The sequence below is a fragment of the Solanum verrucosum genome, unplaced genomic scaffold (assembly GCF_900185275.1).
Source record: "Solanum verrucosum unplaced genomic scaffold, falcon-dt-bn FXZP01000009.1, whole genome shotgun sequence".
In the NCBI taxonomy this organism is placed as follows: domain Eukaryota; kingdom Viridiplantae; phylum Streptophyta; class Magnoliopsida; order Solanales; family Solanaceae; genus Solanum; species Solanum verrucosum.
The window spans coordinates 3456633-3484316 of record NW_026020231.1 but is presented as its reverse complement, the minus strand read 5'-3'; the positions used below and the strand labels follow the sequence as shown (position 1 = coordinate 3484316).

At 34.8% G+C, this 27684-nt stretch overlaps 4 protein-coding genes across 4 annotated transcripts; 2 read left to right on the top strand and 2 right to left on the bottom strand.

Moving 5' to 3' along the window:
- The first annotated feature begins 2725 nt into the window (after positions 1–2725).
- LOC125832187 (uncharacterized) lies at positions 2726–5578 on the top strand. Its single transcript, XM_049511334.1, has 2 exons — positions 2726–2997; positions 5071–5578. The coding sequence occupies exons 1-2, from the start codon at positions 2913–2915 to the stop codon at positions 5271–5273; spliced, it is 288 nt and encodes a 95-aa protein (XP_049367291.1). The 5' UTR covers positions 2726–2912; the 3' UTR covers positions 5274–5578.
- Positions 5579–11369: 5791 nt separating this feature from the next.
- LOC125832447 (uncharacterized) lies at positions 11370–13918 on the bottom strand. The gene has a single exon (XM_049511600.1). The coding sequence runs from the start codon at positions 13120–13122 to the stop codon at positions 11869–11871; it is 1254 nt and encodes a 417-aa protein (XP_049367557.1). The 5' UTR covers positions 13123–13918; the 3' UTR covers positions 11370–11868.
- A 2759-nt stretch (positions 13919–16677) lies between these two features.
- LOC125832542 (ABC transporter I family member 17-like) lies at positions 16678–18858 on the top strand. The gene is made up of 4 exons (XM_049511716.1): positions 16678–16951; positions 17222–17554; positions 18224–18411; positions 18510–18858. Exons 1-4 carry the CDS (start codon positions 16936–16938, stop codon positions 18762–18764), a joined length of 792 nt encoding a protein of 263 aa, XP_049367673.1. The 5' UTR covers positions 16678–16935; the 3' UTR covers positions 18765–18858.
- Positions 18859–19460: 602 nt separating this feature from the next.
- Positions 19461–23486, bottom strand: LOC125832551 (very-long-chain aldehyde decarbonylase CER3-like). The gene is made up of 11 exons (XM_049511728.1): positions 23315–23486; positions 23001–23221; positions 22687–22919; positions 22281–22500; positions 21941–22068; positions 21540–21796; positions 21203–21310; positions 20641–20847; positions 20366–20476; positions 20060–20233; positions 19461–19967 (listed from the first exon to the last, which is right to left on the bottom strand). Exons 1-11 carry the CDS (start codon positions 23426–23428, stop codon positions 19800–19802), a joined length of 1941 nt encoding a protein of 646 aa, XP_049367685.1. The 5' UTR covers positions 23429–23486; the 3' UTR covers positions 19461–19799.
- Positions 23487–27684: the final 4198 nt, after the last annotated feature.

The following is a 27684-nucleotide window of genomic DNA, read 5'->3' as shown; positions in this document are numbered from 1 at the left end:
TGGAAAACTATTCTCCAAATTTGATAAGAACAAAATATTTCCCACAAATTTAATATTTATTAATTTCATCTTTTATTTTCTTATTCAAATATTTAAAAGTAGAACATGAATCTAACAACATTTTTATTTAGCCTGATAAATAACAGTCTTCGAAAATATTTTGGCTTTAAATATGTTTTCAAAATTCACAAAACAAAAAAAAAAACGAAGAAGATAAAAGAATATTTTTTAAAAACATATATATTTCTTTTTTTTTCCTTCTTCAAACACAGCAGCCACACTTTCTCCTAAACTTTAGAATTTTGATATTTCACATTTGTAATCTTGATAACATCTCATCTTTTTTAATTATTATTATTATTTTTATTTCCCTTTCTTTTATTTTATAATTTTTGTCAATATTGATAATTTTTTACCTTATTTTTGGTTTCTCAACATAATATTTCAAGCATAAAGTTTATTGCCACAATTTTTTTTTGGTCGATTCTCAACCTAAAAGATCGCATAGTTTAATATGTTTTTAAAAAAATATAAGATGAAAATAATGATATTAATGAATATTAAAATTTATGTGGAATATCTTGTTCTTACCAAATTTGGAGAATAGTTTACCAAAATTTGTTAACTTAACTATGATTATGATACTTCTTAATATAATATAATCTTGAACATTAAAAATTGAATAGGACACATATCTCTCATCAAAAAGTGTACTTAACGAAATGGAGAGAAAGTGTAATGGAAGGGAGCCAAATCAAATTTAATTTTGATTACATTCGCATTTACTCAAACTTTAGGTTTATTAAAGCTAAAAATAGGATTAATACAAATTATTTAATTTAAAAACATTGAAGATCATTCATGCATAGCTTTACATGTGATGATAAATGCAGACTGCGAAAATTAAATTTTGCACAAATTGTCAATGGTTAGTTTGAACGTACATTCATGGTTAATTGTGGTTAAATTCTTTTTATTTTCTCTAACGTCATATTTAATAAAAATGAATTAGTTTAAAACATCTCGAAAAGAGAAATTTATCAGTTTCTTTTTAGTTTTACGAATCATAAAAATAACGTGTGAACATGATTTTTATCGAAAAAGACATAAGAAAGAAGAAGCATTTATCTCGATGAATCTGAAGCACCGAATTTACGTGACTATGTCTTTATGAAATTTTAACCATTTTTAAATTTTATTCACTTAAAAAAGCAATATATCGATCCTTTTATTCCTTTTTTTCAATATTGAGGATATAATTAATCGAATCAGAAATGATGGGTAAAATCCGTGTACATCATAAATATTGGTTCTTTATTTATTCCTTTTTTTCAATCTTGGGAATATTATTAATATGATTAATCCAATCACAAATAATTGGTAAATTAAAATTCACGTACATCGTAAATATTGATCCTTTTATTCCTTTTCTCAATCTTGGGAATATTATTAATATGATTAATCCAATTACAAATGGTGGATAAATTTATATATATCATAAAAATAATATATTGATTTTTTAATTCCTTTTTTCAATAACAAAAATATTACTATTAATTTAATTAACCCAATCACAAATTGTGAATAACATCTATATACATTATATTCTCCTCATATTTTACTTGTATAAATACAATAAATATGTTATTAATATTACTTATATTTTATCAACCCAATTACAAATGTTTTATTACCACCGCCAAAATTGTAATTTCCTTATTTTTGGAAAACATTTTAGAGGTAGTAGTACTAAATTATTTTGTCTACTTTTAAGTTAATTAAAAGAAAAATACTTCACATAAAAAACGCACAGTCAAACCGGCCAAATCACCAGAATTTCTGTTTACTTGTTGCTTTCCCACATAAACATGTCACGTTTTTGTATCCACGCAAATCAAATTACTTGTTCCCACAATATTCATTTTTTTTTTTTACTTTTACGCGTAATGAAATACGCATTATTTAAAAATAATAATAAACAAAATATTATTTTTATTATGATATTTATATTATTTAACAATAATCATTAGAAACATAATTTGAATTGATTAATGAAAATTAAAAATAAAATAGATATTTAATTTTTTGTCTTAATACAAAATATGTTTTTAATATATTGAAGAGAGACTTATTGAAAACAATCCTAAACTTGGTGTGAATTATTAGTTTCGTCCTCAAACTATATTGACAATCTTAAAACACCTCTTTAATTGATTAATTAAACTTAAATACACCATTGATTTTGCCACATGGGTGAAGTACACCCTTAAATTCTTGCCTTAAAAGGTGTTTTCAACACTTCTTTCAATCTTTTATCAAGAGTATCACGCTCCTACATTCCTACGTGTTTGAGACCACTTGTTATATCATTTAGCAGATTGTGATGTATTTAAGTTGAGTTAAATAGAGAGATATTACTAAAATTATCAATAATTTAAATATAAAACCAATAATTTACACAAATTTAAGTGTATTTCCGATATTTCTCAGGAATATTTGAGTAAGTAAATGCGAACGATGAGAGTATAAGAAAAAACAGAATCAAGTGAAGATTAAGAAGAAGATCCAACGTGGCATGAAATAATTTGATAAGAAAAAAAAGTAGAACACTGTGACGTGTCGGCGGGTAGATTGTTAATTGAAAAAGAAAAACTTGAAAGTGGGAAAAATAGTCATTAATTTCCACTCCATAAAAAGCAGAAAAGTGGCATTGAGCCCCTAATACTATCCTCATTTTTTCTTCTACTTCTTCTCTCAAAACAAATATTCAAAGTGTGTGGAGTTCATTTTGTTCAGCTTCTTTCAAAAAAAATTAAAGCAAAACTAAAGTAGGTCTGGCCGGGTTAAGGATTTTGTTGAGTCGATTAGGAGGAAGGTGTCGTAGGAAGAAATTGAAGATCAAAATCAAAGTGATGGATGATTGGTGGCATAAAATGGTGTTTCCTGTAAGGCGTGTTTGGTTTGCTGTTTCTGCTCGTGTTAAAGCTCGAAAAAATGGTTAGTTTCTTATCTGTTCATGAAATTAATCAAGGATCATTCTGAATCGATTTATTGAAGTTGAAACAAAATTCTCTTTGTTTCGTCCTTCTTCGTTTGAATTTTTCTTAGAAAGAGATGAGATTTGAGAATTTAACTGGATTCGGTGTTTTTGAATTTCGAACCTGCTAAAGAGTACAAATTGCATGTGCTCGTTTCCCGAGGTGGAAACAGAAATTTTAATTTATGAGTTTTTGAATCATTAATTCCTTCTACTTACTGAATTTGAATAAATTGTTTGTATATTAAATAAAATCTTCAATATGAATACAGATTTGAACTAAAATTACTGAGTTCTTACAATTCCAATGGTAGCTCCTCCTCTACTGAGTCGTTTTTATACGACGGAGCTCCCACCTGTTTGCTACTTGGTGATTCGAATCCACAATCTTTTAAGATCGGAGGTGTTTATCTGAGCAAAGAAACTGGAAAACATAAAATTTCATTTAAAAATAAATAAATTATATCCATATGAATTACTATATTGGTAAGTTTTTTTTTTTTTTTTTTGAATCTTTTTGATCAAAGATTTATTCATCTCTCTTCATCATTATAATAATAACTATGTAGTGGTTTTGCCGGTGCGGTGAGTGGGTGGGAGTTAGGAGGGTGTAGTTTGTGAAGAAGGAGGAGGATATGTTCGTGTAATTAAGTCATTACGTAATATCCTTACACGTGGAAAATAAAATAGATTTAAAAAACGGTGAAAGTTTGGAATTTAATTGAAGGCATAGGAAAATATAAAATTGCTTTCATAATTGTCGAGACTTGAGACAAAGCATGATGTATGTGACCTTCTCAACAAATTTAACTTTATCAATCATTTCTTTTGAAATTGTTTCCTCTTTTTTTTTTTTGGGTGGGGGTGGGAGTGGGGGTAGGGGTGTGTTGGTGGTAGTAGGGGAGGGATGTGGGGATGGAGTGTTGCTTTATCTACATTCCGAGTTGAACCGCTACATAGACATAAGGGTGGTCAATTGAACATTTTTAATTGAACATCTTTTAGTTAGCAATATTGACTGATGTTGAATTGTGTTTAGAATTGTGCAGAAGATTCCACACATATTATACAAAAATGATTATATACTAGCTCACAAATAGGCCAAAAAAAAATGTTTGGCATGCTTACAACAACACAACAATATACATAGTGTGATCCTACAAGTGGGAGCATAGAGTGTATGCAAACCTAACTCTCACCTTGTGTGAGATAGAGAGATTGTTTCCAATAGATCTTTGGCTCAAGAAAAGCGTTTTCAAAAATAGGTTTAAAAATACTGAGGAAAAGGAAAGTATCTAAAGTGTTAGGCATGCTTGTTTTACCTAAATTGCATTCTTATGTTATTGTAAAAAGCACTGAAACATACCAAATTTGCAAACAATTCAAATCAATCTTAGTCTATTCATGTCTAAAGTAGCAAGTAACATTTCTTTAGGTCATGACTCATGAGCACTTCGCATATTATAAAATGGCAAGCATATTTTCTAGGATTCCATTAGTGGTTCCTTCCATCCACTAGCTTAGTGCCATCACAATCCACTAATCTGATTTCTGTTAGAATATATTTTCTAGAACCCAAACATTGGCCAAGTTGATAGTTACATAAGCCTCTACCAACCAAATATATGCTTTGTTTTGGTCCAATCTTCTATCTATTTTTCTATTGTTAACTATAGGTGTCTTCATATACTCTTTAAGTCAAAACGACACTGTAATGTCACTTTCTGTATTATTATATTTATCTGTTCAAGATAACCAGATAGTAATATTCCAGATTCTAAAAATATGGCCACATAGAGTAGCCAAGGTATCCGATTCTTCAGTGCTCTTTCAACACGAAGCATCTACCACTTTATATGTCTTTAGCTAAAGATCATGTATTCAAAAGTATAAAGATGATACTTGGAATCAATTTTCTACAGCATGTTTCAAAAAGTGTGATATATTATGATTTACCTGCATGTTCTGTGAATAGAAGCAATAGCTTTGAAGATCCACTAACGCGTTTGTACCTTTGCTTTTATTTTCTTCAGGTGCTGGACTTTTGAAGCTTCATGACGATATACAAACCTGTGGTTACGAGGATGTTCAGGTCATGTGGGAAATGCTTAGAAAAACCGAATCAGAAGTGACATCTCGGCACCATAAACGCAAACGCAGACCATTGTGGAGGATATTTGTATGGTCCAATCATAGTTCTAACTCATCCTTCTCCTCAGAACATGCTCATCAATAGACAACTTGCTGCATCTTCAAGAACAATAAAAAGTGTCTGGAGAGTCAAGACATGTATGGCAACTTCCATTTCTTGAACCCCATAGGGTGGTGGTATTTCATGATATGGTAACAAAGCTATTGTGTATGTCCATATCAGCATAGGATGTAGTATATCTATTATACCTCTATTAGCTAGCATGACCATATGAGACTTATCTATGATGGCGTCAGTTTGTAAATATTCCATCTTTGTCAAGAGCCCCGTGATCATGTTTCAGCATTAAACAGAGAAAAAGAACTGTGCAGAGCTCAATTTTCCTCTGGGAGGTTAATTTATGTTATATTATGCTTTTAACATATGCATCATTTACAGCTACAATGTACAACAAATGAGAAATGTTACTAAGATGCCTAGTCATTTACTAAATACTAGTATAATATCAGCATTAATACATAAATAGACACTCAAAGTTGGCACCATCTGTCAAATAAACACTCATTGTCTTGATAAGCTAAGTTGCTTGAATTTTTCAAAAATGTTGCCGTACCCGTGTCGAATTCTTCAAAAATGCAAGATTTGGGTGTGATTTTTGAAGAGTCTTGAGCAACATAGCTGATAAGTACCACTTCATGAAGAGAACTGTTAAAACTTGTTAGCAGCTAATACTATGAAAGACAACACACTCATTTACTCTTAAGCTCCAGTCTATGCACTCTCCTCTATGAAATTGTAAAATGCCAATGAGATATGTAAAAGGACGGTAGGTTACAGTAAAAATATTAAGAATTCAGTCACTTAAAATCTCAACTACATACAGAATGAAACTAACAGGAATTAAGGGCAGAGAGTTCTGGCCAAAATAATCTAATCATTCAGTCACTTAAATCTCAAATCTCTATGGTATAAAAAATTTAGCAAGAGGGCTGAGAAGTTCTGGTGAATGGAAAAGGCTTTGAATTGTTCAAATGAAGCTAGAATCTGGTACCTATTTATTCTAAGCTGTTATGGTATCTTTATGGCCAAGAAATTTGTACCACGTTTCTACAAGGTGTGGTATCAATTCCCCAGTACTAGCCAATAGAGTGGAGCTATGCAGCACTCTAGCATATCAACTTGATATAGACTCTTCGCATCACCTTAATTTTGCTTCCTCCAACTTCAGTTAGAAGTTCTACTCGAGAGGAATAGTTGTTTCATTGTTTGTACTCTCTTTCATATCCTCCTCCTCCTGTTGGTGATTGACCTCTTTCTTTCTTTCTATTTAGAAAGATAAAGTTCTTGTCGGTGACAGCATAATAAACAATGAGTCTGCAGTGAAGGGAATATCTCCAGATATGGATATCCATTTCTGTTCCTGGATGCAAAGTATAAGTTAAAGTAGCTGTTCCATGTAGAAAGAAACAAAGAAATGATATCAAAAGCAGAAAGGGATAATCAAGGACAAACAATTTCATGCAAAATCCAAATACTACTTCTTTCAATCAGAATTCAGAAACCAAATCCTAATCTACATGCCAATTGAAGGAAGAGGAGAAATTTCACCAAATTGAAGAAACAAGTAATTTGCCTAGCCCGGGTAACTTCCTTAAGCTATCTTTAAAACATCAAGAGAACTTTGTATGCTTTCTGTACCTCTGCAGAAGTTACGAGGAGAGCATTAAATCACTCAACATCGTCCTTCACCTCCGAGCAAGCAGAGCGATCCAGGATTTGAGGTTCTACGGGTTCATACATAGACCTCAAGTTAGTAAACAATAATAAATGGGTTCACGGTCAAATATATATAGTGGATTGCTTAATAAATATACAGGTCTGAGCAAAAGCTATTGGGTTCAAGTGAACCCACTGCGAAGCAAGAACTGGTTCATTAATGACAGTTGTAATCTACAATTACACGGAATCAGAACTGAAGAGAAATACCAAATGACAATTGCTGTACATGTTAAATCACTGAATATAGAGGTTGAATCCTATTTGGAAGTTGAATCTCACGTAACGCATAATATTGTAGGTGTCCACAGATACTAGCTAAGATTTTTGGGGCTCCCAGTTAGTAAAACACATAGAAATCTGATCTAACTTTACTCAGCCTGGAAATTAGCCAGGGTAATCTGATAGAAGAGTAATTCTGCATCTGCACCTACTCAATGCTACATAACTGATCACATCCACGTAAAAATAATATGGGCATGGATTTCCCAGCTGCTTGGAATGAACAAATAAGGCATGTTTTGGTTGAATTTGTAGACCGACACAATCCAGTAATGATGGAAATTGAAGCCGTCATTCTGTTAGAGCATCGACAACTTCTACACACTATAAATATGTCTGAGGTCACTGATCAGCGTGCTCTCCACAGCAGCCCTAATCAACTACAGGTGGTCTTGGTCATACAAGAAGATGAGGAAGTTGAGATGACTGTTATCAACAGCGACGATATTATTCCTCTCCATAACTCAAATGAATTGGAGAAACAGATAGTTGATCATGAAGAGGATGACCTCTGGCATGTAGACCCATTGCTGACTCATATTCAGAATTCTGACATAGAAGCATCATTGTGGGTACATAAAAATGTACTGGAAATGTGCAAGCATTATGTGTTGGATTTCCAAGACTGTGAGATGTAAGATCTATCTCTCTTCATGAAACTGTACAAAAGAAAGCAAGATAAACAAGCCAAAGTATGCATTGTCAGTTGTATGACCCCAAAATGCAGAAGTATGAAGGAACTAAAATCCTGAAATTTAATGTTAATAACAAGGACAGCGGGACATGGAGCAGGAGAAATTCTCATACACTGATTATCCATGAAGCTGAGCATCATTACATGGAACGGAAAGGGGCCAAATAGCAGGACAAAAAAGAAGGGTGAAGAAAAGTTTAGCTCACAATGGAAAGCAACATCTACTGCTTTTAGGAAACAAAGCTAGAAGGAAATATCGAAGCTTTTGTTAAAGAGATGTGGGCAAACACATTCCTGCTCATCGGAAGTGAGTTTATTACTAGCCTTAAGGTAATCCTTACAGATGGCTCATCCCCCTTAATCAAAAGATTGGACGGCCCGAGGAAACCTTTGCACGCCTCCGTTACCTTTTGGGAGGACTAAGCCCCATAGAAACTGTCTACCTGAGACTGTCCCTTGGTCTGTAGGTCCTGACACAAGGTTAGAATTCTAGCCCTTCCAGAGTGGTATCTCACTGATGGCTCCCCCCAATCCCCACCCCGGAAGGATGCCTTGTTCGCCTTCCACCTAAGCTGTGCAGGAAATCCCCAAAGCCAATCCCAGGGAACAGCGAAGCTTCATAGGGTCTTTCAGTCCAGGTGATCTTCACAGACATGTCTATTTCACCGAGCCTCCCTCTGAGACAGTGCCCAGATTTTTAGAGGCAAATGGTAGACCAGGGAATTTTTATATTATGGGACAGGAAGGTGCAGAAAGGGGATGTAATCTATACTGGAGAACACCCACTCACCTGAAGTTTTGTCTCAGATTAGAAGGGGAGCTTGTAAAGTTGTTGTCATGTGACCAGGAGGTCACGGGTTCGAGCTGTGGAAACAACCTCTTGCAGAAATACAGGGTAAGGCTGCGTACAATAGACCCTTATGGTCCTGCCCTTCCCCAGACCCTGCGTATAGCCCAGCTTATTGCACCGGGTTGACTCTTTTTAAAATAGGGGTAACTACACTATCTGGGTTTAGTATATGGAGGTCAAACAGAGCTTTTTAGCCCTCCTTCAGTGCCAACCAGTCTTAAAGTGAGGAATGGGAAGGGTCTCTAAAGCATTATCCCTATACATCTTCAACCTGTCAGTAACAAGGGGGCAGCTGTTAGCAAACTATGAGGTCAACAGTGATTAAACCTGAGCTTTAGAACACTACCAATTGATTGAGAAATCAACAGAGTAGCTAATTTTGTAAGAGTAATGGATCAATTAAAATGCATTTATGAACATGAGGACATATTGTCATGGTAGAGGGCATAGCAAAGGCAACTATACAATTAAATCTACCTATTATGCACTCACTCGTATTAGGAGAACAAGTTAACTCTTGGATTTTGGAACACATGAAGACTGGAAATTCCTTAAACAGTGGCTTGTTTTGTTTGGCTTGTTGTCAAAGAAGCCTGTCTGACCCAAGATAATTTGAAGAGGAGGATTAAGCTAGGTTCAAGATGTTATTTGTGTTGGAAGGACCAGAGAAAAACAGTCACCTTTTATTGCACTGTGGAGTCACTGACCAACTCTGGCAATTATTCTTATTGGCGTGATCAACAAAAGACCTATTGGTGTGCTGGAATAGCTCTCAAATGGAAATTTGCCATGATCAACCAAAGACCTGGCATGCTGGAATAGCTCTACCACTAGCTACGCTACCCCAAATCAAATTTCTGCTAGAATTACTGGGTGACTGCAAATCTCTTACACAAAGGAGCATAAGATATTGAAGACTATGATTAGTAATTGAATCAATTATTGCAGAACGAAATGGAATTTGACAACAAATCCTTTAACTTGGAAATGCACAGAAGACACAACAGCAATAGTGGATGATCATTAGCAGGCAGATTGGTGAAACTTCAAATATCCAGATCCTATAATTTTGCGATACTTCTATCAAGAATAAGTTCAAGTTGTATTAGGACAAGTACATAGAGATATCACATGAACCGCATAATCTTAAAGACAGAGCCAATCAATAAGGAAGAGAAACTTACAATACAGCCAGATACATAAAAAAAAAAAATATCAGCTTCCAGAGAAGATATGCATGTGTTCAGTTCTTGAAAGAAAATTCATGTGGTCGGAAAAGAGACATTTTCTTAAAAGAAACAAGTACTCGGAGCTAAAAGACATATAGGTAGGGAGATAAGGAAAAAGATCAACTTTCTTCTGACCTTTTTCTAATTTCCGGTAGGTAAAGTTTGTCTTGGGAAGAAAAATCATCAGCAATTTTCTGCTCTATTTCCAACTTTTACTCCATCTTCAGAACAAAATGTACCTGTATGTTGTTCTGCCTTCCATTCTAGGCACTCCACCTGTCCACCACTGCCACATTTCTTTGAATGGGGTCACTTCATCTTCCAGCTCAGGATGGGAACTAGCTCATTTCTTTCTTTTCTTTTTTTATGTGAAGGATTTGAACTCATCTTTTAGACCAGCTCAACTGTCTGATTCTCTGACAAAATCGGCCACTTTGAATATAGCAGCAACTACGCCTCAATGAAACCCAAATAAGCCAGAAAATAATATAACCAAGTGATAAATACACCGAATATCATGAAGAAATGCACATTAAACCATTCATGCTTTAACATTGACTACCTAGTGCATGAACTAAATTTACTTTTGTTTAAAAAACAAAAAAAAAGATTGACCATCTAGAGCATGAAAAAAATCAGACCACGGAAGTAAGTAAACTTAGTCAATGAACATAATGAATAAAACAAAGTATTTTCAAATTTTTCTGGGAAAAAAGAAATGACTAAATGAAGCAGCAGTATATTGCAGGAACTTAATTGAACTCGTACCAAATTTTGAGGCAATGGGGAAAAAAGGAATCTTGAACATCTGCCAAATCACTGCAAGTTAGTTAAGCAGCACAAAATAATAACATAATTATCAGTAAGTCAAAAAGTGGGCATACCTAATAATTGATGTACCTGATATGCAATTCCTCTAGCTCCTGAGAGAAAAATTATATGAACTAGACTAAAAGGGTCAGTCATCCTAAAATTAGGCATATTAGCTAAATGGAAATTGGCACATATGATAACCCCAGTCGCTACTCGTGGATTTTCATAACCCTGCTATGCAAAATGGGATATGTAATTGAAATGGATGTCTGAGTTAAGATATATATCATGATTTCTTTGATCCTATTAAGCATGTTCTACATAACACACCAGTGACAATTCGCTCAGTGCAGACTATAATAGATCACGGAATATCAACAATTTAATAACCACTTTACATTTAGCATCATGGCTTATGAGAGAATCAAATAATGAAACTCTTCTGGATATACAATTAACACAGTAAGGAAAATACAAAAGCGGGCCATAGACCCAACGAACATTAATCTAGAAATAAAAATCATAAGATGTAAACCTACTGGTGAAAACGTGTTGTTAATATTGAAGTTCAATCAATCTTGATGTTGAAGATACACAGCAATTCTTGCATTATCTAGTTTCACCTTTCTACTGAAGTCCTAGGCTACACAATTATTCCTGCAAAACTTGTGCCAAATTTGCTCTTTACTTTAAATTACAGGAGGGAGAATGCGGTAAATATCCAAAAAATAATTATGCTAATCATACAACAGCACAACCGACGTGGGTGTTTCTTTCTTCAAGTCCCTTTCAGTGGTTGCTAAGAAATGGAGACTCTCTTGGCAAAGTTAAGCCCTGTAGTAGGTGAGATAAATATCCGGGCTCCATGCATATCATCTTCAAGAGACAACATTAACCAAAAGAGTTGTTGACTGCTTCAAAAGGGCCAAAAAAGCTGTAATGTTGCAGCTGCGCAGAAACTTTTGAGAGAACGGTGCCCTTAGATCCAGTAGGGACCAGAAATTTAACTGGAAGATAACAAAGTTCACGTATGGCTTATTCTTCAAAAGCGCGTGAACATATTTTTTCTAGAAGCAATGGCCAGTCTTCGCCAAGTTGCCGGGAGTTCAGTTCCATGGCAACCCTAAAATCTTGCAATGATATCAAGTTATTGGGAGCATGTTCTTGCATGACTTCTGAAGGTCTACCAGTACTTATCTGAGAATGAAGACCGGGTCTAAGGCCATTGACGAGCTTCACATGGGTCTGCTGCTTTTTGGTGTTGTTTCTTACAGGCTCGTACCCTGACCTTGCCCCAACAAGTCGAACACAAGATCGAATTAAACCTCTTAAGTAAGAATCTAATCCATTATTCAACAAGTTGGCGCAACCGATGGCCACTTCAAGGCCTTGTTCTGCAGCAATCTGCTCCATGCGTTCCTTCAGTGATACACTATCCAACAAAGCACCATAACTAGAAGAGGTAACACATTTACTATTTGTTGCCAAAGGCAATGCTTTACGTGCTCCACCAACACTAACAGGGCAAAATGGAACCCCAAGCGGAGCTTGAAGCTGACTCCTTGCATGCATCTCTTTCCCGTCATCTCTAACATGGACTTTGTTATATACTGAAGCTGGACCTTCCTGTGATCCCTTTATTACAGAAAATCTACCAGTTTCTTGACCAGATGCCTCCCTTTCATCATCAGTCTGTTGCAAGAGTCCTTGACAATGCTGCACAGCCCTCCGTGAATCAGAGGGATTGATATCCCCATTTTCCATAACATCGAAACTTGATTCTGTCGCTGTCGGTTGTTGAAAAGTGAAATTTGTCTTCCCATTTTGACCAAGCGCACTACAACGATCCCCAGTCCTACGATCACGATAGCCTGTTCTGACCTTTCGAGGAGATAATGGGAGAATATCTCCATTAGACAAACCTGGTTGACTTGAAGCCTGGCTTGAGGAAACATGTGATCCATTTTGCTCATAAGCATCACTTAGGGGCTCATTACTGCCAACTGCTGCACCAGGCTTCGAAACATCAGTCTCATGAGTTGGCGGTGGAACTTTTGCGCTGCAAGCATTTCTCAAAATGGAACGAATGAACTGATTATGCAATGTAATATTCTCTCTACCCAATATCCTAAGACAAAGCTTATTGAACTCAACCTTGCTTATTTTCAAACTCAATAACCTATTTAAGTAATAAAAGTACTGTTTAGACCTCTCAGGTCCAAGTTTCCTCACTATCTGAGCTTTCAGTTCAACAAGATTGATTCGCGAATGCTGATGTGGCGGCTGCATCTCTGTCAACACATAAAGTCTATACACAACAAGCAAAGATTACAAAGTTTCCACTATTTTCAAGTAACACAAGAAGTCAGTAATCCAAATCCCCCACTAAATTAGGGTTTTCCCCAATTCCAAAAACCCATAGTGGAAACAAGATTGTACTCTTCCAACAGCAATTCAAGCAATGCTGAATCAAAACCCATATCCAAATTCCAACTTGCAACAGTGTAACTATTGAAGGGGTTAACACCCCAGCTAGAGATCCATAATTCTCAACTAACTCTCCCTCCAAAACTCGAAAAATTTCAAATTCTTTCTCAGTCCAACGTTTAAACCAATCAAAATCGCAGCTCAAGAAAACCCTCAATCCCCAATTCAATAAGTTCAAATTGCCTTGCAAAATTACAGGGCAAAACCTAAAACAGACATAAAATGCCACCCGTCCCCAAAAAAGTAAAGCTTTAAGCTACCCACTTCAAGTTCAAATATATCCCCACACGAAATTGGGATTAAAGAAGAGATTTTTAAGCTCGAAAGAAGAGTGAAATTAGGAAAATATACAGAACCCAACGACACCAAACTTAATTCAAAATTCAGATTCAGAAAGTAGAGAGAAAACCCAAATGCTTTTTCAACTCTTACTTGTTCATATACGAACCCATAAAGCTTCTTCTTCCATTCAAATTGCTTCGCATTTCAATTCTTCTCCGCAGCTATCTTTCTCTTCCCCACAAATCACTGTACTAAATCAGAAAAAGACGAAGACCCACCTTCTACACACACTCTCTGATCTCTCCCCCTTCCCCCTCTCTCTCTCTCTCTGTAAATCGAGACTCTTTTTTCGTTTTGTGTCTGATCAGAAATAGCAATTTCTCTTTCTGTAAATTTTTCTACTTCTATTTTTCTTTCTTCCTCCATACCAAACACGCCCTTAGTGTTTCACGTCCTCACGCTCTCTCTTCCTCGTAAACTCTCACGCGACCGGTAATTAAGGGTTCAAGTAGCGTTTGAGCTTCACACATAGGCGTGCGCGTGGGTATTCCTTTTTTAAATGATATGTTTTGATGAATTTTGCTTATATTATGTCATGGGAAAAATAAAAAAAGAAAACTTTTTTTTATTTTTTGCAAGTGTTAAGTTGTAAAGAATGTTTTTTTGGGGGGAAATGAATAATACAAAGTTGTTTTCATTAGTGTATGTTAGTGATGATCATTGTACCATTGTTTTTCCTAGGTTTTTGAAGAGGATGATGATGATGTAAAGTTGATAAGAATGACAAAATGTTGTATAAAAGGGGAAAATGGAACAGAATTTGATGAATAACAGAGAGCAGATAGTTTGACAAATAAGGAAATGTCAATTTGACATTTTAAGTTGGAAGAGAAACATGATTCTAGGTTGTTTGTTGTATATGCCAACTTCCCCTCATTGAGCACCTAGTACTAAAATGTATTTATGGATTCTTCTAAAATGATATCTCTCTCTACCTTTCCTCGTCGCTTTGGTGTATCGAGAGTACTATTCATAATTTTCATTTAGGGGGTTCGAAAAAAATTATAAATATGTGAATAATGAGCATCAGATTGTAGATGTCGGTGTGTATTTGAATGTTCTGAATCGTAGAGCTAACATTTTGCTTTTTGTTCAAGGAAATCAGAATTTGTATATATGTATAAATATTTAAAAAACTACCTTATATATATACAATATAATTTTTGTCGAGGGACTTCAGGTGAACACTCTCACTCCCTTCTAGATTTGCCCCTATTAACAATTCAGTACATCATGAATCAATTGAAATAAAATATGAAATCTTTTTACGTAAATTGTTTGTGCAATGTTTATTTATTCGTGCATGCAATGCCATAGTGAGATTTTTGTCTGCGTCATAAGGTTCTATGATTTAACTAGTTTTTTTGTTAAATATTTTATTCAAACATGTATATTGACTTGAAATCTCATTCAGTTTGTAAATATGTGCAATTAAATATTTGTGTAAAAGCTACAAATATGACGAAGTTAAAAAGAATTTCGTTAAACATAACAAGATTGGTCACATTTGTGGAAGGGAAGCATCCAATTCGATTTACTTGAGACCCATGCTACAAGCTTTTGAAATAGAAATCTTCTTCAGTCTCTAATTAAAAAAATAAAGGCTACAGTAGATTGATATCTAGTACAAAATGTGAAATCTTAGTAGTACAATTGATTAGCTATCTTAACTTTCACTTTGTTGGTAGGAGGATTCGATTTCCACCCAATAATCCCTCCCTAATTCCCCTATCCTCTATCCATTATATAGTGAGATTTATAACTTATCACATTTCAGAACAACTCCAGACATGAGCTATTTAAAGTTATGTTTAATAATATCAAACTTTACACATATTGTCAAAATACCTGAAGTTTCATATGATTGAAGTTCATGCACATATGCATAAAATTTAATTATTTTATTTGAACTTTAACTACATAAAACTTTAGAAACTCATGAGTAAAATAGTTCTCAAGTGAATAGACATACCAAAATAAATAGTAATTAAGCACTAATAAATAAAGGAATACAAAGATAAATAGCAATGTTCAAATAAGATGCCCGTATTTTTATTTTTTTTACATTAATATCGAATTATCAACTTTAAGTTAATGAAACAGAAGTGGCCAAAATCTGTTTGGACCAAACCCACCAACTTTCTTGTAGCATGTCCAGTCCCAATAAGCCCAAATACACACGGCTCCAACTGTGGTGTTTGAAATTAGTATTGATAAAGCATAACCTTAATAAAAATATCTGTAGTTTTGTACGACTGAAATTCAGATAAAATAATTGTACTTTAACGATATAAAATTTTAAATTTTGTTAAAATTTATGGACTCAGAGCACAACTTAACCAGTTTAAAATCAGGCATGTGTGTCGTCAACTTCTCAATCATTTCCTATATTTTAATTACTTTCTTCATTTTGATTTACGTGATACCGTTTGACTTATCATAATTATTACTATTATTTAAAAATAAAAAAAAATTGTGGTCTATAATAAATTTTAGACAATATTTATATGGCTATGAATTATTTTATTAAAGGTTAAAAGAGATTTTAAAGTTAAATTATCTTAAAATTAAAAAAGAATTGGAATGAATTAAAAAGAAAAGTGTATGACGTTAGTTGGATAGAGGGAATAGATACTAGACACGAATTTGAAATAGTCGGTCTCCAATGCAGGTATCGAATATCGGATAAAAAGAGGAAATAGGTGGTTAGACTGGTCCAATCACTATAAAAGGAGTTAGAACAAATCACTCGGGCATTAACTACTTTCTCGTCTATTACACATTTTATGTTAGCTCCTCTCTTGTACTTTGAACTCTTTCTACTATGACTTACTCCATCTCTCAAAATTTGTTTATTAGCAACATTCACTTCTGCATCATCATGATTTTGGAATCTTAAACTATATAAATAAACTATAATATAACTAATGGCCAAGTTGTTGATACTTTTTAAAAGTGACAACAAATTGCAGAAACAGTCTTTTCCTCCCTCAGATAAGTCATATCCCCAGGCTTTACAAATGACATTACATTACTAACTTAAAAAAACATTCTTTATTTTGAGATTTAGAAGGAGATTGTGCACTCTCTGACAAAACATCACAATTATTGATGAAAGTTACTTGTGTCAAGAATTTGTTCTAGTGCTTGTTGGGAAGTGAGGAAGGTTGATTCTTTCCTCCATATAATTCTTCATTACAACATAGCCCCTTTTGTTTTTGTCCCTCTACTCTGTCTGCTGCTGGCTAAGGAGTTGGCTAGACATTTCATACTATGGAAATTTTACCAGGTTAGTACAAAATCATGTTTTTTGAGATTACAAAAGCAATTCTTGAAATTTGTTTGATATTGGTTTAATTATAGGAGCAAGAAAGCATCTTTCTTGAAATTACTAAAGCAATTCTTGAAATTTGTTTGGGGTTGATTTGATTATAGGAGCAAGAAAGCATTTTTCTTGAAATCACAAAAGAGATTCTTGAAATTTGTTTGTGGTTGGTTTTATTATAGAATTAAGAAAGCATTTTTCTTGAAATTTGTTTGTGGTTGGTTTAATTTATAGGAGCAAGAGAGCATCTTTTGGGGTCAAACGGGAATGAAAATGGATTTGAAGAGAATCCAGAAATCAAGATTCAGGTTAGGGGTCTTACAAAGGTGTCTGAAAAGGGTGTTTCTATATTGAACAATGTGAACGTTGACATACCTAAAGGTGTAATCATGGGTGTTATAGGCCCAAGTGGTAGTGGAAAATCAACCTTTTTGAGATCACTTAATCGATTGTGGGAACCATCTTCCAACTCTGTGTTTTTGGATGGTCATGATATATGTGATCTGGATGTGCTCGCCCTCCGCCGGAAGATTGGCATGCTGTTTCAGATTCCTGTTCTCTTTGAAGGTATAACACTATTATAGACAGATTCATGTTTTTGTGTAGGTATTTTGTCCATCAGATGTTTGATGTTAGAGCTTTATGTCCTTGAGCAGAGGGTCTTATCGAAAACAGCCTTGTAAGGTAATGCATACACCCTATAATCCCTCAGACCCCACTTTGCGGAATTACATTGGGTATGTTGTTGTTTGTTGCCTTGTGATGCTTAATCTAATGGACTGGCATGTTTTTGGCTTCCACTTGAATAATTAAGTTCTTCGTGCCACAAGGTTTTCGTTTAGTGGTAAAAGCTCAACCCCCAATATAGGGGTCAGTTGGGGCGGAATTAGAGTTCTAGCTACTGTTTGGCAGAATCTTGTATTTGTGTTAAGAAATCTACTTAATATGTATAAATAGTTTATCCGACTTAGTATACTGTCTTTTCTAGAATCTAGAACCTAAAGACTCAAATTCCAGGATCCGCCTTTTGGGGGTTAGGCACATGCCATAGGTTCGAACTTCTGCAATGGACAAACTCAGTATTTCAGAGAAGAAGGGTAGGGAGCAGGCAATTAGCCACCGAGTGTCGTGGATTTCTCTGTCATTAAAAAGAAGTCTTTTTTCAACATACATTTCATTTGTTCAAGTTGTAGTGACTGATGCTTGAATAAGTTATTTTTGTGGAAAATTGTTCAGGTACTGTTGCAGATAATGTACGATATGGGCCACAGTTAAAAGGAAAAAAACTAAGTGACAATGAGGTATACAAGTTGCTGACTCTAGCTGACCTGGACTCATCTTTCTTCAACAAGTCTGGTGGGGAACTCTCTGTTGGTCAAGCACAGAGAGTTGCACTTGCTAGGACCTTGGCCAATGAACCAGAGGTAATTTGAGATGTACTAGTTTTGGCGAAAGAAACTTCACTCGATTGACGCTAAATTTTGAAATAGGAATCTGACCTTATGTTCCAATCTTCTGTAAGGTTCTGCTGCTGGATGAGCCAACAAGTGCACTTGATCCAATATCAACTCAGAATATTGAGGATGTTCTTGTAAAACTGAAGAGGGAGCAGAATATGACCATTGTGATGGTTTCACATAGCATCAAACAAATAAAGAGAATAGCTGACATAGCATGCCTGCTTGTCAATGGAGAGATTGTAGAAATTTTAAAGCCTGATCAACTCTTTGAATCTAAACATCCCATGGCACAAAGATTTCTTGAACTCAGCTCCTAAAAACTTCTCGCCGACCCCTCTTTTCTGTATGTGTTGTGTTTTTGATGCTTGGATGGATGGTGAAGTCCAGGAAACCAATTCCAGATGTGTAATATATTTTATATTTATCATAAATATACTCTTGTGTCACCACTGTGATGGTTGTGCAGATTGAGTAGCAACTGGCCAAGCAGTTGAGACTTTCCTTTTTCAAAAGAAGTGTCTTAAGATATTTGTACAATGTATAGGTCCGGCAAACAATGCTACATGTCTTTGTTGCTGATCTATCCCAAACAATAAGACATTGTGATATCTTCTTAGCAAACTTCGATTTACTAAATGGGCATCTCGAATGCCCTGCAGAAAGAACACTTCCAATCATCAATATCATCTTGGTGAACATGTTTTGTTATCCTTTTCTTTAACTCAGATCTTGCTATGGATTGATTACGTAACATGTCCATATCATATCTTTAGATTTACTAATATGAATTTGTCGTTTTGATGCATGGCTGTATTATCATCCAAAACCAGAAGAAGCAGCTTAATATGAACAGCTTAGCTGCCAAACACCCTTGGTTGAATTTGTGCAGATTGAGTATCAATGGGCCTAGCAAGTGAAACTTTCTCCTGTTTAAAGATGTGTCTACAGTAAATGTGCAACATATACAGCTATGTATTCAAGCAAGTAGTGCCTGTCTTGGCTGTGCATCAATACCTAACAGCAAGATTATTTGTCTGATATCTTCGTTTAGCAAAGCTCGATACATTAGACAAAAACATATCTATATTCACAGGGAAATACAAGAACTCCCCAGAAAACCAAATATGTACCACTTACATTAACAGTGCATTTTAGCGGGAAATACAATGATATATAGCTTATTTCCTTTATTAGGCTTACACTTTTGTTTGATTACAAATAGATTCTGCATGTAATGAAGTATTGACTTGTGAAACAATCTTTGGAAGACTTTTTATATGGATTTTGTTACAACTCCAAACCTTTTAGGTCATGAAGGTGTTTTCATGATGAATAAGAAACAAATGGTATCACTATGGTGAATTATACAAAGGTTTCAAACCATGCTTTAATGCAGCCTCCCACACGACATCAATCTGATCAACATCGATAGCTCCAACCTCATGGTGTGTCCAGCCTTCAAGAAGATGAACTAGCCCACCCGCGTGACAAGCATGAACTATGCCTCTTCCCATTGTATACTGGTGCAATACAGAAGCACAGTGAGAATTCATACAAAACATGAAATTTGGTTTTCACCAACACAACACCATCAGCCGAAGTTGAGTCATACCTCACAAGTTCCTAAACCAGTGACATCTTTTGGAAGTCTCATTGCTGCTAACTTGCCATAGGTGCAGTCTCTGCGAAAGGGAATGATAGGAGGAACGACAAACTGATAAAAGTGAGTTCCTGATGGAGCCCAGCTCTGCTCTCTAGGGGTAGACCATTTGCCAATAATCCAAGTCTGTCATTTGAAAAACACCACAAAATTAACTAGAAGATAGTGCAAACTCTTTGCTGAACTGAAAGACCTCGGTTAGCCACTTGTATTGGTTTCATAACTTTCACTTTATAGAATATATACTTGAAACATTACCTTACACTGTTTAGCTTCTTTGCAATTTGTCACTTGAACCAGATACTTCTGGCACTCAACTGGAGCTTCTCTTTGAATTTTCATGAATCTCTCAGTGGACTTAGTGAGCATCTGCATTAGAAAAGTACCCTTATTAGAATGGAGGATTATAAAGCTAATTATAGAAGAGATAACTAAAAGGAAGAAGGGGCTTATTCCTCTTCATAACAACTAGTAGAAGATACAAACACACACTTTTATATGCCATGCATTTACTTGAGAAAGAGTAATCTTACCAGAACTCTGACTCTTTGACGAGTAAGGTAGAGTGCAATGGCCCTTCCAAGCTTAGAAGTAGCACCTGTTAAGAAGACCTCATTTACATCTCGAGGAATCTCATTCAAGATCACAGCAGCTGTCAAGGTGTTTCCATGGACTACTCGGACTCTGAGATTCGGATGCTTGTTGACAAAGAGTGTTCCACCGCCATTTAAACTTTCATTCTGCACTAAGTTTCTTTTATGAACAACATGAGCAATAACTGTATATCGAAACCATTGCTCCCTCGAGTCTGAAAAAGACATGGGAAGATCCAAGCAATACATGATCTACTAACAAGTGTAGTTACTAGCTGTTCCTGTTCTGAATAGACTATATCCCATTCCTCAACTTTGAAGGTTTTTCCTGTCTAAAACCACTATCGGAAAGTCTTATACACTAGCAAGAAACACATAATACAATGTTTTCATGTAGATGTTCGCTGTACTAAAGTAGTCAGCAAAGACTTTGAGGACTCTGAAATCATTAAACATTACAGAAACAAGAAAATTAGAAACAGGAAAAGAAAATGAGACTGACCTTATTTAATGCAGCAAGGCTGATAACCTTGACACCAATTCTGTCAGCCCTAAGAATAGCTTCTTCAATGAGCTTATTTATGCCTTCTGCAGCAAAGGGCAAGAAATACTGCAACACAATATATGTATTAGACGCCAGAAACAGAATGGAAATGATAAACTCAGAATCAAACAGCGAGATGTATTGGGAACATTGAGAGTGCGAGTAAATTATTTTCAATCCTTAAATCATGAACAATTTATTTCAAGATTGCAGGACCTCGATGCTCTTCTATAGAATTTCAAAATCTGAAAAACACCAGAAATTAAACAGTAGCTAGGAGAAACCCCCATATTACCTGAAAACCAGCCCTGGGCACAATCCAAGTTTGGTTGAGTCTTCCTCTTATGTTGTAAAAACTGAACAAAAAAGTCTTAGTCTTCAGCCACATAGCAAGCACCACCACAAAGGCAAAAGGCCACATCGGTAACAAGAAGAGCCTTGTAGAGAAAGGCCCTGAGCTGAATGACCGGAACAAAAACGGGGCATGCATTGACGACATAATATCAACAATATGTGCAAGAAACACAAAATCTGGTGCTCTTTCATCTGTACCTTCAGAAAATATAGATATAATGGCAAACTAAAGCCAGAGAATGCAAAAAAGCAAAGAAGACTTGGAAAAAGGATTATTATTTTGAAGACGATAATAATAGATCCCCTCCCCCAAGGAGGTAGGAAGAGTAAACTCAAACTCACTTGTCCTTGAACTTATTTCTTTGTGAAGGCTCCACGGAGCGGTATTTAAAGTATTTCCCAACATATCATATAGAGGCATGAAGAGACAGAGATTTGTCTTCATTTCCTGATGGTGTAGACTGTGGTATCTGCAATAACAGGACATACTTTAAACTACCGGATTTAATAGTCAAAAGGAAGCACAACAAGAAAGTGAAACTGCATTGTAACTTGGCAAACATGATTGTGAAGAAAAATTCATTTGAAAAGAAACAGAATAAGATGTGATTTTTTTATCTAGATGCTGAAGATAACAGATATATGATGTTGCATCAAACAAAGTCAGTTAATTGGAACTCACGTCGGGCAGTAAATAACATATCTAAGTAGTGGAACGCGCTGGTAGAGACTATGAGGAATGATTTCAACATTGCTGTGTCCCAAACATCTTAAGAAATCGAATGCCAGAATATAACTGTACATAACAATTATTGATCCGTAACCAATAAATGCAGTGCCTAAGGTTGGAATTCCTATAACCACACAGAGCAAAAGATGTTCCAGAAATGTTGCATGCCCAGCTGCACAACAACAAAAAAAAAAAAAAAAAAAAAGGAAAAGGTTAGCCAAACTCTCCAGCAAGCTACCAGCATCAGATAAGACTGCTAAAAGATGTCCCTCCATCCCATTTTATGTGATAGTATTTGACTGTGCACGAACCTTTTAGTATGACACATAAATTGGGACAGAGGGAGTAGTTACTTTACCAGTAAAGGGGTGTGTGATTTTAGACTCGTGGTGATGCCAGTGGTATAGCGGAAACAGATGAGAGGAATGCAATAATCTGTGCATCCAATAGAACAGTGGCTCTGAGATACCAATATGAAGTATGAGACAAGAAATAAGCCCTCTTACATCCCAAAGAGGAAGATTAACCAGTGAAGGGAAGTTCAAGTAGACGAACGATCCCACAATAGCTTGAAGGATAAGGAAGTTATCCCTGTTGAAATTCAATCACAAACATTAGTCCCCTTTTGAAATACACATATATAAAGTGTGAATAACAAGAATTCATACATACCAATCCCATTCATGATCAATTTGCTCATAATCTATCCCTTGTTGAGACACCCTTCGCGTGCGATTTAGATACAACATATTATTATAAGTGCTCCATAGCTGATGAACAAGGCCTCTCAGAGCACACAATACAAGAATATGCAAACACCAAATATCCTCCATGCTCTCTTTCCAATACATAGAATGTATGAATTTCGCAAGAAATGGTCCATACAACAAATACTGCAAGATACATATGAAAATCATAAATTCAATACAAATCAAGATTGATGAACATACATATATATATATAAGTAGTTAATATAAAGTCCATGCCTTGTAATTTCCCAAGTTCTTCCATGGCCAGGCAAATAAAGCTGCATCTGTTTTTCTCAACAAAGTATCATTTCCATTTTCAACTACTTCAACTCCCTCATTCTGTTTCTTCATGTTATAATTAATCACTTTAAAAGAATATAACAGTATCCCAACTGATTCACTGTACTATAAAGAAAGACTAATTTTGGGAATGAAGACAAAAAAGCTGAAGGAGGAAAATCCTGCAGCCTTTTGTTATCTACTAGTACTAGTACTTCCTTTTGTTTTTATTTTTAAGAATTTCCAACTTCAGAGAATTCATGTATAATATTATTCCATCTATATTGATATTTATATATATATATATATAACCCCGAAACTCTATAGCCAGACAAATACCCCCTAAGGTCAAACCGGCTTATAAGTATATTTAACAAAATCCATAACGTCCCCTCCATTTTTTAAATTTATTTTTACCCCTCCTTATGACCTCTTAAGGCTGGGCACCGGAACCACCGGACTGGAACGGGTTGACCAGTTAGTGGACCGGTACCAGGATGAACCGGACCGGAATTACTGGGATGGATAGTAGGTTCCGTCCCATCCCACTATATGGCGGGATGGAACCGTACAGGACCGGAATGGAACGGAATGGGATAAATGGGACAACACATATAGCTATTTCAAAAAATAATAATTTTGTTTTAGTTATTTTGATTTTTTGAATTACGAAAATATGAATGTTTATTTATTTTTCTAAGTTTTAATTAATTGTTTTGAAATTTAAGTTTTGAAATTTATAATGTAATTTTACTTAAGTTTATTTTAAAGATATTTTTTTAAATTTTACTTTTTAAATTTACAAGTTTAAGTTTAATAAAGTTTTTTTGTTTTAAAGTTTTCAAGAATTGAAATTTTGAATCTTCTGAAGTTTATAAGTTATTACTTATTAATATGTTATAAGTTATACTTATAACTTGTAATTTAAATAACTTAAGTTTGTAATTTTAAAAAATTAAATAAAAATAAGGATAAAACAATGACACAAATTAAAAAAAATATCAATTCAATCCAATTATTTTGTTTGAAAATATGCCTATATATAAATTATAATATATAAATTAATTAATAAAAAATAATTTGCAGATAAACCGGTACCAAATTACCAATACACCGGTATCAAATGGTGATATCGTTCCGTTCCGAGTATCGATTCACGGTGTTCCATTCCGTCCGGAAGACTACCGGACCGGAATGGTACCGAAACGGTACCGGTACAACCTGGTCCGGTGCCCAGCCTTAGGACCTCTCACCTTTTTGCTCCTTTGCTAACTCGAACCCACAATTTTTGGATTGGAACAATTTTTGATTGGAAGTGAGGGGTGCTTACCATCTAAACAATTCCCTCTCATCTGCTTCCCCTCAATTTAGTATTTGTTGTTCATCTTTTTCTTATGAATATACTTCTAAAGAAGAAAATTTTACACAAATCTCATAGTGATAATAGCTAATTACATCATATCCGTACTCTTTTCCGAATTACAAAAATTCCTTAAATTTGATGGAATTTGAATACATTTCAAAACGTCTCGATACATCGCATTCCAGTTTTGGATACATCGCGTCTTTGTTTCGGATATATCACTCAACGTTGCAATACATCGCGTACAGTGATGTATCTAATTGATACATCAAGTAAAATGATGTATTTCTGATACATCGTGTGTAGTGATGTATTTGATTGATACATCGCATAAAGTGATGTCTTACGTCCCAATACATAGCGTAAAGTAATGTATTACGTCCATCGTGTATAGTGATATATCCAACATGTAGGAGAGAGTAGGGATTTTTGTAGTTTTTTCAAATAGTAGGAAGTTTTAGAGAATATGTTATATAAATTGTGTAATTAAGTAATTTTTACTTTTAGTAATTCATCAACCTTTCTTTTACCGAATTCATCAAGCGCTTATTATCTCCTTCCATCCATGTTTACCAGTTCATCTTTAACTTGATCCGTGGTGAAGCCAGAAATTTAGTTAAAGATGTTCAAGATATAATATATATAGATGAAAAATAATTTGTAACCTATATATTTTGTATAATAATTTTTTTCTCTCTCTATACATATATATATTATAATTTTTCTACGAAGGGTGTCCGACTGGCTGCTCTGAGTTATATGTGGCTAAGCATTGGGCTTGACATACCCTTTAAGAAGCAATAAATAAAATGATAATTTTATTATATTACCCTTAATTATCGCAGTATACCAAAAAAAAACTCCTTAATTTGTTTTATGCAATTAATTGGCACACAAGGATGATTGAAATTTGTGAACACTTAGTTGGAACAAACATAGAAAAGAGCCATAGGGCATATGCCACAACATATGAAAAAATTAATAAGAGAACAAAAATGGTTAGGAAATAGGTGGGGGATTGCAGTTGGGAGGTGGATTGTTTAAAATTATGTAAACAGCATTTATGTGGACTAATAAAGCATATTATCTTAATTAAACAGCTATAGTAATGAAGTGAAAGACACTTTTTTAAAAATTTATTTGGTGTAGAGGTAAGCTGTAACGAAGCCAAGATTTTCACTAAAGTTGTTCAAAATATGAAAATTCAAACACACGAAGAGGTTGAATGTGGTTCAACATTATTTATATACATAAAAAATAATTTTAATCATATATAAACAGTTAAATCTGAACCCCTCAATCTTATCTGGCTCTGTCCGAATGTAAGGACCAAAAAATTGGAGAGGGGACCATAAGCCTAACTGCATTTTCTTACCTAACAGCCTCACAAAAGTTGGATGCTACTTTTGTAGCATGATGTTTCATAATTGAAACATGTAGGAGAAAGCAATAGGGGCATGGAGGATATATTATTATTGAGTCAATTCCCTAAATGGTCACCCAAGTTTATGGAATTGCCTTAAAATATCATTTATGTTTCATTTAGGACCAAAATATCACTTAACTATCACTATTTTCCTCCAAATATACTTACCACTTCAAAAGTCCCCTCTCTCCAAGTTGGCATGTCATGTCATTGAAGCCTTTTTTTAAAAAATAATAGACTTATTTAATTAATCAAACTCAATTAACTAAAATAATGATCTTGTTGTTTTTAATTTTATATATATATATTAGTTTATTGAGAAGAAATTTTCATACTTAAAAATCTTTTATCATAATTAACTTTATTTTTTTTATGCTATGAAGAATAGTTTTTTTTTTTTTAAACTTACTATAATGTCATCAATTTTGAATACTTATAAACACATATATTCAAAAAATATTGATATATAAATCATTGATCAAAATTAAATTAAAAACAAAAGTTAAATAATAAATTTCTCCTTTTTACCAACTATTTTGTCAACCTTACAAATTTATTTGAATACTAGATAATTTAAGGCCTGTAATACGGGCCCAATATAATTTCGCATATTTTATTGGAAAATTACAAAATTTACAACTTAAGATATCATAATCCCCTCTCGGATACATACCTGTCACGACCCAATTTCTCAGGTCATGATGGCGCCTACTATATGACCCACCAGTAGGCAAGCCGACCCATATCCCGGAACTCGAAGTAATGGGATGTTAGGGTAGAAAACCAACCAATCAACTTAAAATAGTAATAAATATAACAAGAACATGCAATGAACGGGAGTCCTAAAAGTGGACTACAGAAACAAGTTGTCTAAAAAGGCAAAAGACAAGCAAAAGTAAGTACAAAAGGAGACGAGCAAATCCAGGACGTTGTGTGCTCACCCTTGCCTCCGATCACGACCTCAGCTGGCTCGAATCAACATCAGTAGCTAGTACTCGGACCTGCATCACGAAAATAGATGCAGAGTGTAGTATGAGTACCAAAACAACAGGTACCCAGTAGGCATCATGCCGACTGAGCAAGATAAGCAAAAGTAAACTGAAATGCGAATAAAGGGTCACAATCAAGGGTAAAAGAGTAGTAAATATGGGTATGTACATGAACGTACAGGCAACAAAGACAAGGAATCTAACTAACTCTGTCGGGCTCCCATAAACCCGACGGGTACGCTCGTGCACAATAAAAGAAACCACTTGCACAGACCCCCATAAGCCCGGCAGATGCACTGGCAGTTGAAGTAAAAGAATGGAGCTAGAAAGTCTATCACAATATTACCAATTTCCGGACTTTAACTGAACCATTCCCAATTATATTCCAAGATCTCATTACGTCCCGGACTTTATCGGAACATCTCCAACCTCCAAAACCTCAACCTACAGATGAGAGTAATCAAAGACTAAACTGAAGCTTCAGTAAGGAATTGGGAATGCACCACGTGCAAGCTGGACCACGGACTCAAACCGGGTACTATAGCTAATG